This window comes from Macaca nemestrina, chromosome 15 (assembly GCF_043159975.1).
Source record: "Macaca nemestrina isolate mMacNem1 chromosome 15, mMacNem.hap1, whole genome shotgun sequence".
Taxonomy (NCBI): Eukaryota; Metazoa; Chordata; class Mammalia; order Primates; family Cercopithecidae; genus Macaca; species Macaca nemestrina.
The window spans coordinates 20,648,414-20,668,990 of NC_092139.1; the positions used below are offsets into that span (position 1 = coordinate 20,648,414).

General features: G+C 48.0%; 1 protein-coding gene across 2 annotated transcripts in view; it reads left to right on the forward strand.

Moving 5' to 3' along the window:
- LOC105496391 (junctophilin 2) overlaps positions 1 to 20,577 on the forward strand; it is a 78,908-nt gene that overhangs the window by 22,014 nt on the left and 36,317 nt on the right. The window contains exons 2-3 of one of the 2 annotated variants that reach the window (XM_011766776.3): positions 8,714 to 9,503; positions 11,999 to 13,032. In XM_011766776.3, coding sequence (XP_011765078.1) covers positions 8,714 to 9,503; positions 11,999 to 12,011 — 803 coding nt within the window. In that variant the 3' untranslated portion in view covers positions 12,012 to 13,032. Of the gene's footprint in view, positions 1 to 8,713; positions 9,504 to 11,998; positions 13,033 to 20,577 lie in introns of those variants that run through there. The other variant, XM_011766775.3, reaches the window with a different exon arrangement.

Below are 20,577 nucleotides of genomic sequence, written 5' to 3' on the forward strand. Positions count from 1 at the left end.
CCTCAGCCTCCCAAAGTGCTGGGATTACAGCCGCGGGCCACCGTGCCCAGATAAGGTAGCAGGTTTGACAGAAGCAATGGAGCATGATGGTTGATGGGAGGTCAGTGGGGAGAGTTTACAGCTCCCAACCCAGCCTGCACATTAGAATCATCTGGGTTACTTTAAAAAATATCCAATATCCAGAGCAATTAAGTCATAATCTCTCTCCAGGAAAGGGGATCTTGTACTGTAGATATGGCTGCCAGAAACTATACTGTAGTATGTGTTTAGGAGCATGGAGGTGAATGAACAGATCCCAACATTTTCTGACTCCTAAGGTCAGAAACTCTGAGGCCTTCTCCATGAGTCAGGGGTGTGCCCCAACCAGCAAAATCTGAGTATTCCAGAGCACAAACATGCTTTCTTACAAACAACTGGACCTGGGCAGAAAATTGGAGCTGGTCTCATTTTCTTCTTGAGCTCTCTCTGTCTTCTGTGGCTCCTTTTCATCTTTCAGTTAATCCTTTCTGGGCAAAGACTCTGATCTGTCAAAAATCTAGGGTTTATTGAACACTTACTATACACTAGGCACTGAGCTAGCTGCCTCACACATAGTTCATTTAATCTTCAACCCACCCTCCCCACTCCCTGCCACTCAAGACCTGGGGCATCACCTCTCATCTGGACTACTGCCGTGGCTGCATTTATTTCTGTGATTGGTTAATGAAATTTAGTCTATCCCTGGCACAAGACTCTAAGCCCCTTGCTGGCAGGGATCATGTCCACTTAGTTCACGACTGTATCCCAGCACCTAGCTAAAAGAATGCATGGTCTTCATCTAGCTTGTCAAATGCAAAGGGTTGTATGAACAACCAGATGAAGTAGGTATCATAATTTCCATTTTACAGAAGGACAAACTGAGGCTCTGTAGGCTTAAATAGTTTATGCATGTCTTAGAACTATTCAACGTCAGAGTGTAGATTTAAATCCCTGTTATTCTACACTCACCAGAAAAGCAACTGCAAGAAGGCTGTATTTAGGTTTTATTAATTTCAAGAGTTCTGTGCGGGGGACAGGACCTTATTTTTGCCATGGTTATGGCCTTCACCAGGATTTTACGTGTACACTAATAACTCCTAGGGCTTGAACTGCTGAATCTGGACCTGAACACCCTTGGCAGCCACTGCTGTCCACTACTGAGCACCTACTGCATACCGAGTCATGAGGGAAAAGAGATGGGTTTCCTGCCCCTCAAAAGGCATAAGACTGTCATTCAGGAAAAGAGTCGAAAAATCACTGGATGCTTACCAAGGATTTCCCTGGGCCTGGGAACTGTGCTAGACGGCAGGATCTTAGCAAGAATAAGGTAGACAAAGCTTCCTCCCTCTTGGAAGTCAAAGACAAGCAGGGAAGGCTTATGGTGAACAAATGGCACCTGTGAAAAGTGCTAAGAAAAATGGATGACATGATAACGTGTGGCTGTTTCTGGCAGCACTCAGGGAACGGGACTCAAGAAATCTTCCTGGATGAAGTCACGTTTAAGCCAAAGCTTGAGCTGTCAATAGAAGTTGGCCAGGGGAAGAAGGAAGAGAAGAGCACGCAAAAAAATGGGGAAAGCTTGTGCAAAGGCCCCAAGGTGGGAAGGCAAGTGTGAGTGGTGAGCAGTCCAAGATGAGGCAGGGGAGGTGGCAGGGGCAGTCCTTGCCAGGTTTTGTAGGCAGTTGGGGATCTTGATCCTTTCCTTTGGGGCAGTGGGAAGCCCTGCAGGGTTTACAAAGCTCAGTGAGGAGGCAGCTCAAAGGGTATTGGAGGAGCCCCTCCTTCTGCAGACGGCCCCTCTCAGCCAGATGGCCATGGACAAGGGCCTCCCTCTCTCCCTTTGCAGATGCATCGTTCCTGTCCCCAGGGAGAACTGCCCTGTCTTGGAGAGATTTGGACCGGGGGTGGCCTCAGGAGTCGGTTTTTCCCCTTCCCAGGGCCCTGTCACTCCCAGCCTCCCCTGGGTGTCTGTGCCTCTTGCCATTCGCTTGTAAGTTTCCTAATATAGCCTGACTGTTTCCTTCCCAACTGGTGGCCAAGAGCTGCTCTCCTGTTGCAATCTCAGTTTTTCTTGGGCTTAAAGGGACCACGTCAGCCCATCTCATGCCAAACTGAAGCTAAAGGTAGGTTGGTTGATTTAATTTCATAAAGTTGTCCAACCCAGAGATTAGATTTCTTCTCTCTTTCTCCCAGTTTACCATCTTCTCTGCTCTCTGCCTGTTCACTTTCCCCTTTCATTTTTTTTTCTTATTTCTTCTGAGAAGTAGAGGAGCATAGCCAGACATGGATGTGAGTTTGGCTCTGGCATATTTATTAGCTGTGTCATCTTGGATGAGTCCTTTGTCCTTGATAGGCCTTAGTTTTTTCTCATCTGTAAAACAGGAACCATAAAATACCTCCCCAGAGCTGTTATTTCCACAGAGCTGTTTGCAGATGGACAAAACAGAAAGAAGAGAATAAACAGTTGTGGAATGCCTGCTGTTCATTTACTCATTCATTCATCCAGCACATATTTACTGAGTACCTATTTGGCACAGTTCAAGGCACTGAGGATACCACCGTGAATAAAAAAAGAAAATAATCCTTGCCTTTAAGGAGCTCGCATGCCAGTGAGGGGGATGGTCAATAACACGAGAAGAAGCAAAATGTATGTTGCATTAGATATGCTCTAGGAAAAATAAAGCAAGGAAGGGAGATAGAAGACCTTGGGCAGGGGTTGAATCTTAAATAGGGTGGTCACGGGTGGCTTTGCTGAGACGATGACATTTGAGTAAAGGCTTGAAGATGGCAAGAGGGTGAACCACGTATGTATCTGGAGGAAGGGCATTACAGGTAGAGGGAACAGCAATACCAAGGTCCTGAGGTGGCTCCATGGCTCCTGTGTGGCAGCAAAGCAGCCTTTGTGGCAAGAGTGGAGGGAGGGAAAGGGGAGGATGCGGGGAGAGGAGCACAGAGGAGTGACGGGGATGAAGTCAGGTAAGACCTGTGGGTCACTAAGGACTTCAGCTTTTCTTCTGAGTGAGAAGGGAAAGTGCAGTGTCGTGATCTGACTTAATACATGTGAACAAAATCCCTCTGATTGCTGTTAGGGATGGATAGAGGGGCAAGGGTGGAATCAGCAGACCAGTGTGGCAGTGACTATGAAAATCCAGGTGAGAGAGAACGGTGGCACAGACCACCATCTAGTCGAAGTGGAGGTGGTGAGAAGCGGCTGGATTCTGGATTCATTTGGAAAGTACAGCTGACAACTTTCCTGACAGATATTTGCAGAATGCTATGCTGGGTTTGTTTGTGTGTTTGTTTTTCTGAAAAACTTCTTTACAATTTATTTATTTACATTACAAACTCAACTTTATCAAGGTGTAATTTCCATAGGATAAAATGCATTTGAAATGTACGGGTGTGACAGATGTACACACTAGTGTAAACCATCAGCACAATCAAAATGCAGAACATTTGGCCAGGCGCAGTAGCTCACTCCTGCAATCCCAACACTTTGGGAGCCCGAGGTGGGTGGATCACCTGAGGTCAGGAGTTCGAGACCAGCCTAGCCAACATGGTGAAACCCCATCTCTACTAAAAATACAAAAATTAGCTGGGGGTGGTGGCGCATGCCTGTAATCCCAGCTACTCGGGAGGCTGAGGCAGGAGAATCACTTGAACCCAGGAGGCGGAGGTTGCAGTGAGCCGAGATCATACCCATTGCACTCCAGCCTGGGTGACAAGAGCAAAACTCCATCCCCCAACCTCCCTCCCCCACCAAAAAAGAAAAAAAGAGGCAGAATATTTCCATCAACTCAGAAAGTTTCCCTGTGCCCTTCTGCATTTGATTCCTTCCACACTCAGTCCCTGGCAACCACAGATCCACTTTCTGGCACTATAGGTTTGTTTTTTTTGAGACTTTCATGTAACTGGAATCACACAGCTTTCATCTCTAGCTTTGTTCATTTAGCATGTTTTGGAGACCCATTCATGTGCTGTATGTAACAGTAGCTTGCTCTCTCTTCCTGCTGACTAGCACTTCACTGTGTTAGTTTATCCTTGTACCAGCTGATTGATACTTGAGTTGTTTCCAGTTTTTGTTGTCTCATTTTTAATCCTCAAAAGACCCCTGGAAAGTGGATATTACTTTTCCATTTTCCAGATAAAAAAACTGAGAATCAAGGCCGGGCGCGGTGGCTCATGCCTGTAATCCCAGCACTTTGGGAGGCCGAGGCGGGCATATCACGAGGTCAGGAGATCGAGACCATCCTGGCTAACACGGTGAAACCCCGTCTCTACTAAAAATACAAAAAATTAGCTGGGCGTGGTGGCGGGCGCCCGTAGTCCCAGCTACTCTGGAGGCTGAGGCAGGAGAATGGCGTGAACCTGGGAGGCTGAGCTTGCAGTGAACCGAGATGGCGCCACTGCACTCAAGCCTGGGCGACAGAGCGAGATTCCGTCTCAAAAAATAAAAATAAAAACAAAAACAAAACAAAACAAAACTGAGAATCAAAAGGAGGAACTTGCCTAAGGTTCCCCAGCTTAGATGATATTCAAAGCCAGGTTGATTCCACATTCCATTCTGTCCTCAGCCTCCATCCAATGGGATCATATGTGAATGAGCTTGGGAAATGCGACCTATTGGTTTCCCATTTATCCAACTTCCCATTTTTCATCTGCTATACCACATTCTTATATTTCTGTTCATTGCACCTGCCACACAATCCCATTTCCCACTTCCTTAGCTTAAGTTGGACCTTAGTTCAAATCCCAGTTCTGCTCCTTTCTCACTGTGTGACGTTGGGCAAGTCACATAACTTCTCTGAACATCAATCTACCTATGAAATAGAGGTCATATTTGCCTCTTCCTCTATGAGATCATGCACAATGCTTTCTTCTCCATTTCTGTCTCTCTCCATTGCTCTTTAGCCCTTTTAGTGCTGATATTCCATGATCCTTGGTTTTCTGAGGCTGGTCATTGAAGGGAACAGAGCCCAGGTGTCTCTCCCTCCTGGCTGTTCTTTCTTGCTGTCCAGAGGGGCTGGAAGGACTAGGGACCTTCTCCAACAGAATAAACTGGAATTGATGGTGGTGAAGCCCAAGGATCAGTTGTTCTCTTTTTAAAGTTTCATTGGTGCTTCTAATGCACACCAGGATTAAGAGCCATGGGCTCGCAGCATACACTGTGGCATCAGACCGACTTAGGCTTGGATCCCATTTCCTTGGTCAAATTGCTTAACCTCTCATATCACCAGCATCCTCCTGGAAATGAGCATTATCATGGAACCCACCTCACAGGACTGTCGAGAGGTTTAGTGAGCATTGTACATGATCCTTAATGGGGGTTCTGGATCCTTAATGGGGGCTCTTCATGCAGAAGGGGCAGGGTGGGGTAGAAGTGGGATCTTGAGCTCAGTGTGTGTGCTGGGAGGGACCAGGCAGTGTGGAAGCATCTAGATGTGCCCTCCTTCGCCTCCAGAGTCACAGTGCAACAATTCCTAGAAGCTCAGCATCTCAGAGTTAGGTCCCGCCTTGGAGAGCTCTTCACCCAACACATCATTGACAGGCAGACAATGGAGGCGTTAAGAAAAGGAATTGCCAAGGTCACCCAATGAGATGGAATTTTTGAACAGGTTTAGTCAGTCAGCCATTTTGCAGATATTAACGGAGTACCTGTGTGTACCAGGCACTGTTCCAGGTTCTGGAATCCATCCAAGAACAAAATAGAAAAGATCCCTGCCCTCATGGAGCTTCCATTTTAGCAGAGGGAGAAAAGCAATTAATGTAATAAGTAAGTCATATAGTATGTTAGAAGGTGATATGTGCTACAGGAAAAATAAGGAAAAGTAGATAAGTGAGCAGGGTGGTGGGGTGCAGGCAGATTGCAATTTTGGAAGAAATGTTGTGGGTTCATAATAGATGTATATATGAAATATTTATGGGATATATGAGATGTTTTGATAAAGGCACACAATGTGAAATAAGCAGATTGCAATTTTAAACAGGGTGGTATTTTCGTCAGGGTTCTCTAGACAGACAGATCTAATAGGAGATACATATGTGTATGAAAGTTTATTTTATTTATTTATTTATTTTTCAAGATGGAGTCTCGCTCTGTTGCCCAGGCTGGAGTGCAGTGGCGCCATCTCGGCTCACTGCAAGCTCTATCTCCCGAGTTCACACCATTCTCCTGCCTCAGCCTCCAGAGTAGCTGGGACTACAGGCGCCTGCCACCAAGCCTGTCTAATTTTTTGTATTTTTAGTAGAGACGGGGTTTCACCATGTTAGCCAGGATGGTCTCGATCTCCTGACCTCATGATCCACCCATCTCGGCCTCCCAAAGTGCTGGGATTACAGGCGTGAGCCACCGCACCCAGCCAGAAAGTTTATTAAGGATTAGTAACTCACACAATCACAAGGTCTCACAATGGGCTATCCACAAGCTGAAGAGCAAGGAAGCCAGTCCAAGCCCCAAAGCAGAAGAACTTGGAGTCCGATGTTCAAGGGCAGGAAGCATCCAGCATGGGAGGAAGATGTAGGCTGGGAGGCTAAGCCAGTCTAGCCTTTTCACATTTTTCTGCCTGCTTTATATTTGCTGGCAGCTGGTTAGAAGGTGCCCACCCAGATTAAGGGTGGGTCCACCTTCCCCAGCCCACTGACTCAAATGTTAATCTCCTTTGGCAACACCCTCACAGATACACCCAGGATCAATACTTTGCATCCTTCAATCCAATCAAGTTGACACTCAGTATTAGCCATCACTGGAGGTCAAAGTAGGTCTCATTGAGCAAAGACTTGAAGGATATCTGGAGGAAAAGAGTTTCAGGAAGAGGGAAGAGCAGTGCAACAGCAGGTCTGCTGGGGTGAGTTTAGGAGTGCCTTCCTTGGTTGTCTACTCAGCCATCTTGCACCTGGACATTTATTAGGAGGAAGACCTATTGGTTTTTGTTAACCAGGGAGAACGTATCAGCTTGTGTTTAAAACAAAGAAGCTTCAGAATTTCTGCCTTCGGTGCAGTGAACGTTATGTATCAGGTACTGTTCTACATGCTAGAGGTACAAAGATGAAGGCAGAGAACTGCCTTTCAGCAGCACTCCTGTGGGAGAGGAAGACCATAACTGTGGCCCAGGTGTGTGGGGGGTGAGTGAGGGGAGATGTGAGCTGGAGGTGGCTGTGTACTATCTAAGGGAACACAAATTTCCAAGGTGACATCTGGAGCTACCGAGGGGAGGGGAAGGGATTGGGGATATATGGGGTCAGCGGGACATAAATGGCAGTTTAAAAACACTAGATGATGCAATCATCTAGAGAGAATAGGAGAAGGTTTTGGATGAGCCCTGGGAGAACCACATGTCAGGATGGGGGTGAAGGATGAAGTTATTTTGGCAGCTGTGTATCAGCCTGTCATACAACTCGGGTGACCTCACACGTGAGCACAATTTTGTAGAATCGCAGTATCACACATATATCTTTGCTTTCAGAGTTTTTTGGAGACATTAACTCGTTTAAACCTCAGAAATCCCTAGGAGGTAAGAGGCAGTTATTACCTCTGGCAGATAAGGAAGCTAAGGTACAGGGAGGTTAAGTCAGTTGCCCAAGGTCACATAGCTAGCAAGGGCAGGGGCAGGATATGGACCCAGGGAGCCTGGCTCTGTAGTCTGTGCTCTGAACCGCTACTCTCTGCTGCCTCTCCACGCACATAAGACTCGCATGGCTACTTACATAAAGCATCTCAATTCCAGGAGCTCACGGACTTGTGTACATGCAGGGCCTAAGTTGCCGACACCTTGTATACACCACTAGCCTTCCTCCAGATGGTCTCATATGGTCTCAGTGTCTCAGTTTCACTGATGCCCATCACCTCACACACTCAACCTGGAGTGCTACGTATTACTTTGTTCTTTGGCATTCTGATAGCCTTGCACACTCAGAACCTCATACACATCCATAATGTCACCTCCATGAGATCTCAGGCACTCACCTCACTGTGCACACACTGCCCTGCAACACATGACATGTGTGTGTGTGTGTGTGTGTGTGTGAGACAAGGTCTCGGTCTGTAGCCCAGGTTGGAGTGCAGTGGCACAATCATGGCTCACTGCAGCCTCAACCTCCAGGGCTCAGGTGATCCTCCCACCTCAGCCTCTCTAGTAACTGGGACCACAGGTGCATGCCACCACACCTGGCTAATGTTTTTGTAGAGAGATGTTTCACCATGTTGCCCAGGTTGGTCTTGAACTCCTGAGCTCAAGCAATCCACCCGCCTCTGTCTCCCAAAGTGCTGAGATTACAGGCATGAGCCACCTTCCCCCGCCTCATGATCTTATATAATCACAAGACACCGATATGCATACCCACAAGTGTCTTGTACACACGATCTTGCACAAATACACAAACCCATGCTCTCCAACATTCACACTACTATGTCAACTCACTGGCTTATCCGTTCACGACTTGTGACCCTGCCGTGTTCCCACCAACATAAATATTCCCACCATCGTGCAAGCTTCTCCTGGCTCACCCACTCGTGTTATTGCACACTCTAGCAGACTCAAACACTCATAGCACTGTGCACTCTGACCCTCAGACGGCCGTGCGCCTCTTTCTCGGTCCCACCCCGCCTTGCCCACTCCTGCGCTTGCCCTCCCAGGCCACCGTGCACATGCGGGGATCCGTCGTTCTGCCTACTGACGCGCCCTCTCCTCGCCCGCAGGGACGTACCAAGGCCAGTTCACCAATGGCATGCGCCACGGCTACGGAGTGCGCCAGAGTGTGCCCTACGGGATGGCCGTGGTGGTGCGCTCGCCGCTGCGCACGTCGCTGTCGTCCCTGCGCAGCGAGCACAGCAACGGCACGGTGGCCCCGGACTCGCCAGCCTCGCCGGCCTCCGACGGCCCCGCGCTGCCCTCGCCCGCCATCCCGCGCGGCGGCTTCGCGCTCAGCCTCCTGGCCAATCCCGAGGCGGCTGCGCGGACGCCCAAGGGCGGCGGCCTCTTCCAGCGGGGCGCGCTGCTGGGCAAGCTGCGGCGCGCAGAGTCGCGCACGTCCCTGGGCAGCCAGCGCAGCCGTGTCAGCTTCCTTAAGAGCGACCTCAGCTCGGGCGCCAGCGACGCCGCGTCTACCGCCAGCCTGGGAGAGGCCGCCGAGGGCGCCGACGAGGCCACACCCTTCGAGGCCGACATCGACGCCACCACCACCGAAACCTACATGGGCGAGTGGAAGAACGACAAGCGCTCGGGCTTTGGCGTGAGCGAACGCTCCAGCGGCCTCCGCTACGAGGGCGAGTGGCTAGACAACCTGCGCCACGGCTATGGCTGCACCACGCTGCCCGACGGCCACCGCGAGGAGGGCAAGTACCGCCACAACGTGCTGGTCAAGGGCACCAAGCGCCGCATGCTGCAGCTCAAGAGCAACAAGGTCCGCCAGAAAGTGGAGCACAGTGTGGAGGGCGCCCAGCGCGCCGCTGCCATCGCGCGCCAGAAGGCCGAGATTGCCGCCTCCAGGTAGGACAGCGGTGGGGGTGGGGAGGGGTCGCCTCCCGTCGGGGAAGGGGGTCTTGGGGCAGGGCAACCTAGGAGGCCCTGTCTCCAAGCCTGATTCTGCTTCTTTTACCCCCATCACCTTCAGGGAGTTAATTGGAGGCGCTTCGGGAGCTGATGGCTCCTGTTCACTCACCCATCCATCCATCCATCCATCCATCACTCAACTACACCCAGCCCCTCCGCTGACTTAACCCTACCACTCACCCAACCTTTCTAATATCCACCCGAACAACCATCTCTCCAGTTATCCACTCCATTCCCCTACCCATTCTACTTCCTGTTTACCCAGCCAGTCATCCAGTCATCCATCTATCCATACAACCTCGCAGTCAACCACCTAGACATCCACCCAATTCCTTCACTGACTAACTTCTCTAACACTCACTGAACAATCCCTCCACCCACACAACCACCTCCAGTCCCCCGTCACACCTGAACATCCACCTGGACAACAGCCTAACATCTACCTAAACAACCACCCATTCACTCAAAAATTTACTCATCTATTCCATCCAACCTACTCAATTTTTCATCCTTTTACCTACTCAACCAGCTAATCACCATCCATCCATTAACTCAGCCACCCATCCAACTACCCAGATGCCCATTCAAACATATAGATACCCTTTCAATCCACACACCTGTCTCCTCACCCACCAATCACCTGCATTCACTCAGCTGCTTCCAGCTCCCTGGCCACCCATCTTAACATCCAGCCACTCATCCATTCACTCAAGTACTTCCATTTATCCACCCAGCGACACTTTTGTCCATTAGAACAACCTCCACTCCTGCCCATCCACCCGGTCATCCAACCATCCAGCCAGCCACCTCTATCACTCAACCAAACTTCTATTCATTCACCTCCCCCCACCTATCCATCTGCCCATGCATCCATCCACCCTCCCATCTACTAAACACCCACCCTATCATCTACATTCAAACCCCTTTAAGTCTTCTCATTGTACTTCAGATAAAGTTCTAATGTTGTCTCCAAACATTTATGGCACCTACTAGGTACAAGACAATTTTAAGTGGTTCACAAATATTGACTCACTCAGTCCCTTTAACAACCTTATGATAGGTACTATGTTTATTTCTGTTTTGCAGATGAGCTAAGTGAAGCTCAGAGAGATAAGGTGACTTGTCCAAAATTACCCAGTTAGTGAGTGGCCTTTTATAATCAGGTTCCCACCCTCCTACCCAGCCTTATTTCTTATCATTCTTTCCCTGAGCCTGGATATTTCTCCCCTCTATGCTAGTTCTTCCTTCTTTAGTTCCTCTTGTCACAGAGATTTTGTTCATACTGGTTCCTTTGCCACCCACTTAACCTCTACTCCTCCTTCAGAGCTCAGGTCAAGCCCGACTCCCTTAGAGAGCTGATGAGGTCCATCGCCAGCCGCCGTTCTGTCCTTAGAGTGCATCACAGATGCAGCTTTACATGACTTACATGATTTGTTTTTAACCCACCGCTTAAATAGGATTCTGTATGTGCCAGTCACTCTTCTGAGGTCTTTACCTATATTAACTCATTTAATCTTTCAAGGTCCTGGAGAGGTAGATACTATTCTTATTCTCATTTTACAAATCTGGAGTGAGCTGCAGGGACAGCAGCAGTGTGGTCTGGCAGGAGGGTGGTAAAAGGCACTCACCTGTCCTGGGACTGTAGCAGTCCTCCTGGGGATGTAAATGGCCTGGGCCAGAGACTGGGCACATGGTCTTCAGAGTTAAGCAGGCCTAGGGCCAAATCCTGGCCCTGCCATTTTTTAGCTCATTGACCTGGGCAGATCAGTGGCCTGTCTGAGTGTCAATTTCTCCATCTGTGGCACCACCATTTCTTAGTTGTATGTCCTTGGCCAGATCCATTTTCTTCTCTAATCTCAATGATCTCATCTATAAAGACAAGTTGGTCTAAGGGTTAGGAAAGACAGCACAGGTCAGGTGGCTCACAATCCTCTTGTGGGGTGAGTTCCCCGGGAAGCAGACTTTGAGATGAAGATTAACATGCAGGAAATGTATAGGGAGCACTCTCAGGATCAACACTGTGGGGAGGGGAAGAAGGCCGGACTGGGCGGTGGGAGACACTGGGTTGCAATGCAGTCTCAGGAAAGCCTCAGCCAACCGTAAGGGATGCTCTGCAGTGGAGATGACCTTCACAGTCATCCCAAGTTGGGATGAGGGAGCTGGATCTTTTATACTCTCCACATTTGTATGCAGGCTACCCGCCAGAAGGAGGCTTGACTGGGGCTGGATAGCTCTCTTCAGCCAAGGGCAATCCCTGGAGAGGGCTGACAGCTGGCAACTCTCTGAGTAGCTGGGAGTGGGAAAAATAAGTCCGTCAGCCCTGAAGGGGAGTCTGGGCAGCCCATCACAGTCACCACCACAGTGCTGGACACCAGACATGGCTTCATAAATATGACTCGTCATTGTCATCATACAATGAATTCATTTTACAGATGTGGAAACTGAGGCCCAGGGAACGAATGTAACATGCCCAAGACTACCTGGCAAGCAAGTAGGAGAACCCAGATGTCAGCCTCTAGCTTTCTGATTCAAAAACTTTAACTAGCACGTCTTGCTAATGCTAAACTTTGTAACCTTCACACTGCTATAAATGTGTGAGCAGTTGGCATCACTAAAAGGGACAGAAGGTATGGGTGATTTTCTGAAAACTTCTTGGTTAGAGGTGACTATAGTTTGAATGTTTATCCCCTCCAAAACTCATGTTGAAATTTAATTGTCATTGTAACATTCAGATGTGGGACTTTTGAGAGGTGATTAGTTCTGAGACTAATCTTTGAGAGGTAATTCATCCTCATGAGTGGAATTAAATCCCTTATAAAAGGGTGAGTTTGACCCCTTTTTGTCTCTTGGCACTCCCACCTTCTGCTGTGTGAGGATCCAGCCTTCCTCCCCTCTGGAGAATGTAGTGTGCAAGGTGCCATCTTGGAGGAAGATAAGGGCCTCACCAGACACTGAACCCATTGGTGCCTTGACCTTAGAATTCCCCTACAAATGACCCAGTCCCAGGCATCCTGTTAAAGTGGCACGAATGGTCTAAGACGGGCAGGACCAGGCTTATGACCAGGTGTTCATATAATTTATTGTCTAAACCTGAACACTTCTATGAGTAAAAGGGAGCGCTTTTTAAAAATAAAACTTTCAGGTGGGAATAATTTTAGATTTACAGAAAAGTTCCAAAAAAGAATACAAAGAGTTCCCATACACTCTACCCATTTTCCCCTATTGTTAACTTCTTACGTTATCATAATACATTTGTCAAAACCAACATGGCACGTTACTCTTCACTGAACTCCAGACTTTGTTTGCGTTTCACTAGTTTTTCCATGAATGTCTTCTTCCTGCTTCAGGATTTCATGAAGGATCATACACTGCATTTAGTTGTCAGGTGTCCTTGGTTCCCTTTGGTCTGTGATAGTTTCTCATTCTTTGCTTTTTTTGTGTGTCCTTGACTGTTGTTGTTGTTGTTTTCTTTTTTTTTTTTTTGAGGCAGGATCTCGCTGTGTTGCCCAGGCTGTAGTGCAGTGGCATCATCTTGGCTCACTGAAACCTCTGTCTCCTGGGTTCAAGTGATTCTTGTGCCTCAGTCACCAAAGTAGCTGGGACCACAGGTGTGCACCACCACACCTGGTTAATTTTTGTATTTTTAATAGAGACGGGGTCTTGCCATGTTGGCCAGGCTGTTCTTGAACTCCTGGCCTCCAGTGATCCTCCCGCTTTGGCCTTCCAAAGTGCTCGTATTACAGGTGTGAGCCTTGCCCAGCCCAACAGTTTTGAGGAGTACTGGTGAGATAGTTTGTAGAGTGTCCCTCAATTTGGGTTTGTCTGATATGTTTCTCATAAACTGAAGATGTTAACTTTGATCACTTGGCTAAGGTGGGTCGGCCAGATTTCTCTGATGTACAGTTACTATTTCCTCTTTTCCCGCTCCATCCTTTGGAATTCAGACACTCAGTGTAGCCCACACTCAATAGGGAGAAGGGTCTGGAATTCAGCTAAACCTTTTGGAGGGGGAAATATCTACCTATGTTACTTAAAATTCTTCTGTATGGAAGATTTGCTCCTTCTTCCAAAGGGAACATTTTAAATAATTACACTAAATGTATCTGGTTATGACAAGTGTAAGCCCAGACTGTCCTGGGCCACCCTGGGCCACTTAGGCAGAGCACAGCAGGAAGGAGCTTAGGTTCTTTTTTTTTTTTGAGATGGAGTCTCGCTCTGCCGCCCAGGCTGGAGTGCAGTGGCTGGATCTCAGCTCACTGCAAGCTCCGCCTCCCGGGTTCACGCCATTCTCCTGCCTCAGCCTCCCGAGTAGTTGGGACTACAGGCGCCCGCCACCGCGCCCGGCTAGTTTTTTGTATTTTTTAGTAGAGACGGGGTTTCACCGTGTTAGCCAGGATGGTCTCGATCTCCTGACCTCGTGATCCGCCCGTCTCGGCCTCCCAAAGTGCTGGGATTACAGGCTTGAGCCACCGCGCCCGGCCGGAGCTTAGGTTCTTGATTCAGAAGGCCATGAATTGGAACTCCAGCTCTTCTGAAGAGCTGTGTAACCTTGCCCAAGCTGCTTTACCACTCTGACCCTGGGATCCTCTTTCCTCAGAGTGGTTAGAAGGAGTAGGTGAGCTAATGCCTGTAAAATGCTTGGCACAGGGCAGCCAGCAGTAAAGACAATCATTGCTATGATCTAACAACATTTGATTTTAAAGGTGAGGAAGTGGAAGTTTGGGGAGGAGGGACGCCCCCTTATTTTCCTTGCCCTCCTGGTCCTTCCTGCCAATGCCTGTGCCCCTGCATGTGGGGGTTTCCAGCTCCCGCTGAGAAGGCTGCCAGGCCCACAGCCGGGAGGTGAGCTGGGGACTGAGAAGTTGGGATCCAGCCTCTTGCATGCAGTGCTGCTGTGGGATTGGATTCCTTGTGTGTCTGAGGCAGGAGTCCTGCGTGCCCATGGAGATGTTGCCATGGGTGGTGGGGGTGGCTGCCTGGATGGGTTTCAAGCTCAGACCGAATTTCCAATTAAGGGAATTTTGGGGTCAGGAGAAAAAGCAGGATTGTGGCCATCTTCCTCAGGGACTCTCCCCATCCCTGGGGCTTAGTGAGTAATCTGGCTATGGAGAGACAGAAAGCGTCCTCTTCACACCCAGGCAGGCCCCGGCTTTCTCTCCATCGTGGCTTCCAGCTCCTCCCTCCGGGCTGATGTGGAACTTGTCAGTGCAGAGGCTACAATCAGACCATTTTTCCTAAGAGAAGGGAGAAAGATGAGACAGCTGTTCCCTGTAAAATGAGCTATGGATTGAGAAAGATTCTTGACCTGGGCTGTCCAGTATGGTAGCCACTCGCCACACATGGCTACTGGGCACTTGGAATGTGGCTGGTCCAAGTGGAGATGCTCTGTAAATGTGAAACATCCTGGATTTCAAATACTTAGTGTGAAAAGAATGTAAAGTAACCTATCAATGATTTTTAAAATATTGATTACATATTGAAATGGTTACATTTTAGATACATCGGGTTTGACAAAATACATTATTAAAATTAATTGCACTGTTTCTTTTTACTTTTTTGAATGTGGCCACTAGAACATTTAAAATTATATATGTGATGTGTGTTATATTTTTATTGAACAGTGTTGCTGTAGACCCATTCAGGGCCCTCAGAGTAGTCCCACGCCTGTCACTGAGCAGTTGGGGAGACTGAGGTGCAGAAAGGGATCTAGATATACTCATAGCCACAAAGCGATCAAGAGGGAACTAGATTTATGTCTTCTGATTTTGTAGCTAAGAACTCTTTTGTGATACCTTTTAAGGTCATAGATACTGGATTGTGGAGGGAAGCTGGTATGTTTGGGGAGGCGCCTAAAGTTTTCAGGTTGTCATGCCAACACCCTGATAAATGCCTGTTTTCTGGAAGGAGCACAGGGAGTGTGAAGAGTAAGGCTTAGACTCAGCCCCTTAGACCTCAAATTTCTAATTTCTAAAATTTCTAATTTCTAAAAGACCCACCTCGAAGAGTTTTCACAAGGTTAAAGCAGAGCCTCTAAACGAAGGTTATATACACACGTCACAGGGCTGACAAGTGGGAAGCAGTCTGTAAGCGTCAGCTGCCATTGCTGTTGCCTGGTCTTGCTGTTGTACCCCCGTGGCAGAGGCAGGGCATGGCCCAGAGTTCTCAGCTGTCCTAGGGTGTGAGGTTTGGAGCATCTCAGGTTTTGTACCAGGGTGGCATCTGTCTGTCTTCTATCCCCTCAGCCCCTGATCTCCATCTTCTCCCCATGCTGGCTCTGGAAACTCCGAAGCTGATCATAGCTGAGAATTGGTTTTTTGAGTTGCTGGGAGCTGAATTTCTCTGGTGAGCAGGAACCCATGTGGTCCATGGGCAGTGGCATTGGATGGACCTAGGTTTGAATCTGGCTTCAGCCTCTTATAAATTGTGTGACCTTAGGCAAGTTACCTCATCCCTCTGGGCTCACTTTCCTCTTTAATCAAATGGGAATTATATTACCTCCTCCCTGAAAGTAGTGCTGCAGAGAGTAAAAGAAATAGCTCATGTAAAGGGCCGGTGCTTGGACAGCATGCAAGGAAGCGTAAGCTGTTATTATCAATCCTGTATCATTCTGCACTGACTGAGGAATGAAATTGCCCCAAGGGAAGGCCCTGTCTTCTCTCTCAGTCCCTACAATGGTGCTTCCCAAATGTTCATCTTCTGCCAAGTCCCAGTTTTTGTTACATTCACACACCATCTCTACTTACTGTCTTAATCTTCATCTTCGAATCAACTTATTTAAAGAATACGTAAGTACATTTATTGAAAAGGAAGACTTTCTAATCACTGTTGAAAATGTGAAATCAATATCACAGGAAGTTCTGAAAACAGAACAATGCTATTCAAGTTCCACGTCAAGCTATTGATGTCCAAAGGCACTTAGCCTAAAGTTTGTTTTCTTTTTGTTTAAAAGAGAAATTGGCAAGAGATTGACCGGTATGAAAGAGCCATAGGCACCTACAGAGGCCTTTTCCTTAACTAATGAGCAGAATGGATCTGGTGTCACTTCAGGCTGTGACTCTGCACCGCCAACACTCATTTCCATGCCATGGGGGACACAGGTCACCGGAGGGAAGAGGGCCTGACACTGGACTAGGCCTCAGGGAGGGTCTTGGTAATTGCCCATCTTTGAGTCTGCTTATTTAATTTTTATTTAATGTGCATTCATCTAGTCCTTATTTCTGGGAGCCGGGCATGATTTTAAGTACCTTACATGTGTTAACTTTTTATTCCCCCTTTTTTTGTGGAGAACAAGGTCTTGCTATATTGCCCAGGCAGGTCTCAAACTCTTGGGCTCAAGCTATCGTCCCTCCTTAGCCTCCCTAAGAGCTGGGATTACAGGTGTGGGCTACCGTGCCCAGTGGGGATATATTAATTTATTTAATCCTTAAAACAACGCTGTGAGGAAGGTACTGTTATTCTCATTTTACAGATGAAAAAACTGAGGCACAGACAGGTTAAGTTTCTCAAACAGGTTGCACAGCTGAGTCATGGCAGAGCTGGGAGTTGAAGCCAGGTGACCTGGTTCTAGAATGCTCTTAACCATGATCTGACCTTCGGTTGGTTTTCCTTCACCAACTTTAATAAGCACCTACCCTGTGCCAGCTTGTGCCAGGGCGCTGGGCACCCAGTGGTGAATCAGTGTGGGCAGCGTCCTCTGGGGACTCCCATGTTGAGGGCGAAGCCACGCAGGGATTGGACGGTCGGTGGTGGAGGAGAGGGAGGAAGGAACTGAAATTGATGGGGTCCAACGGAAAGAGCAACTAGCAGTCCCAAGGAGGTCTGGAAAAGCCCCCTGCAGGGGCCACCTCTGGTTGGGAGTCTGCCAGGTGGAAAAGAGAGAGAGAAAGGTCGTTCCAGGTAGAGGAACTAGCATGTGCAAAGACATGAAGGTAGGAATGTGCATGGTGTATTTTGGGAGCAATGAGTCATCCAGAATGCTGGAGTGGGTGGGGAAAGATTAGAGATGAGGCTGAGAAGGCAGCCTAGGGCCAGGTTAGGACGAGCTTTGAATGCCTGGTGGAGTGAGGGTCTGACGTTACAAGCTAAAAGGTTCCAGGGTCCAGGCAGGCCGCAGGCTTGTGTCTTACTGACTAAAGGGTGGTGGGACCATGGGAGCCAGGTCTCCTCGGTCTCTGCAAGCCTCCTTGGGTAGAGCTGCCTCTTCCTAGCTAATGGCTGCCCTGGAGAAACATGAATTCAATCTTAGCACAACTCTTGATTTTTCTTTCTCTTTGTTTTTTTTTTTTTTTTGAGACAGAGTCTTGCTGTGTCACCCAGGCTGGAATGCAATGGCGTGATCTTGGCTCACTGCAACCTCTGCCTCCCAGGTTCAAGCGATTCTCCTGCCTCAGCTTCCCGAGTAGCTGGCATTACAGGCATGTGCCACTACGCCCCACTAATTTTTGTATTTTTAGTAGAGGAGGGGTTTCTCCATTTTGGCCAGGCTGGTCTCGAACCCCTGACCTCAGGTGATCCACATTCCTCAACCTCCCACAGTGCTGGGATTACAGGCATGAGCCACTGTGCCCAGCCAACTCTTGATTTTCCAAGACAAACTAGATGTTTGCATTTTGTTATAAAAATTTCCATTTTTGACTTTTTATTATGGGAAAATATGAAGCATATATATAAATAGAGAGATACAGTGAACATGCATGTACCCATTAACTGGATTTAATAATTGTTAGTAATTTTTCCATATTTACTTTATCTTTTTGTTTTGTTTTGTTTTAGAGATAGGGTCTCACTTTGTTGCCCAGGCTGGAGTGCAATGTTGTCATGTCAGCTCACTGCAGCCTCCACCAACCAGGCTCAAGTGATCCTCCCACCTCAGCCTCCCAAGTGGGACTACAGGTGCATGCCACTACAACTGGCTAATTTTTAAAAAAATTTTATTTGTAAAGATGAGGTCTCGCTATGTTGCCCAGGCTGGTCTTGAACTCTTGGCCCCAAGTGATCCACCCATCTAGGCCTCCCAAATTGCTGGGATTACAGGCACGAGCCACCACCCCTGGCCTGTATTTGTCTTTTTGTTGTTATTCATTGACTAGACTCTCAATTCTGTTCCAATGATCTGTATACATCCATCCTTATGCCAGAGGCTGGTCTTGATTACTGTAGCTTTGTACTAAGTTTCGAAGTTGGGAAATGTGAGTCCTTTAACTTTGTTCTTCTTTTTTAAGATTATCTTGGATATTCTGAGTTCCTTTCATTTCCATATGGATTTTAGCATCAACTTGTCAATTTCTGCAGGGGAAAAAAAGGCCGCTGGGATTTTGTTAAACCTGTAGGTCAACTGGGGGAATATTATCCTTTTAACAATTTTAAGTCTGCCAATCCATGAACATGGAGCACTTTTCAATTTATTTAAGTCTTTAACTTTTTCCAGTGATGCTTTGTAGCTTTCAGTGTACAATTTTATACTTATTTTGCTAGATTTCTTTCTTTTTCTGCTACTTTAAGTAGAATTGTTTTTAAATTTTATTTTCAGATTGGGAGCTGTGTCCTAAATCTCTTAGTCTAGAACCATCCTTCTCATTTTTTTTATGACATGACATCTTCTGTATTTGCTGGGCTGATTCCTTATGGTGCTGTTTAACTTGCTTCTCTCTTTCCTGTACTTCCTGTAAGTTCTGTCTCAAATGGATTCAGATTAGATTTTTCTGGCATGAAAACTTAATAAATAGTTCTGTGTACTTCATCTTGTATCACATCAGGGGGCATGTAATGTCTGGTTAATATGAAATCTTCCAATTTTTTTTTTTTGAGACAGAGTCTTGCTCTGTTGCCCAGGCTGGAGTGCAGTGGCATGATCTCGGCTCACTGCAACCTCCGCCTCCCAGGTTCAAGCAATTCTTATGCCTCAGCCTCCCCAGTAGCTGGAATTAAAGGCATGCGCCACCACTCCTAGCTAGTTTTTGTATTTTTAGTAGAGATGGGGTTTCGCCATGTTGGCCAGGCTGGTCTCAAACTCCTGACCTCGAGTGATCCACTGCTTTAGCCTCCCAAAGTGCTGGGATTACAGGCGTGAACCACCGTGCCCTGCACGAAATCTTCCAGTTCTTAAGTACTTTGCATAACAAATTGGAGGACTTGATTTAGGAGCAGGGGTTGCGGGGAAGAGGGGAGAAGGAGGTAGTGAAGGAGAGGGCAGGGTCACAGGCAGTGGGATGGAGCAGCAGGGAAACGGGGAGAGAGGCCTAGCACATCTGTCACTAAACCCCAGAGCTCTCAAATCCATGCAGGAAAACTCACCAACGTGTGGCTACGTACATGCACATGCACACATACACACACGACAAATATGCAGGTGGACAAATCATGTATGTGTGCTATATGCTACCCTGCCCCGCTTTGTGAGTGGGTAGCCACGAGAGCTGGGAGTGGCCTGCTCAAATGTGTATGACCACACCTGGACCATGGCTCTTGTAGCGAGAGTATGGCAAGGGCTAGGCTGTAGGCTGGGCATCAATGAGGAGGCTGCTGCAGGGATCTGGGGAGATGGTGGAGACCTGAAATGTGGCAGAACCACTGGGGTGGGAAGAGAGGGCCTGGTGGCACCATCAGGTGGCTGGGCTTGGGCTTCTAGAATCCTGGGGCACGATTAGTCAAATTGTCCTTCTTGTTTTTTTTTTTTTTTAATAGGAGGAGGGAGAATGTTGATTTTTTAATTGGAGGAAGGAGAGTGTTGAGGTGGCAGTCTGCCCGGTGTTGAATCAGGGGGCTTGCAGGTGTTGAGAGAGGCCCACCTTAGATTATGGGGGAGAAGGGAGGGGAAATACCCAGAGCCCACACACAGAGAAGGGTGGTAACGAAGCCAAGGCCACGTGGCAGCTCAAATCGCCTTCGCCCAACACAGTCCCCCTTTCGGCATCCAGGACGTTGTCAGCAGGTGGGAAAGAAACGAAGAACTCTTTGTTTCCTTTCCTTGTTCCCTCACCGCACTCCCTTTCCTCTTCGTTCGGGGAAGGCC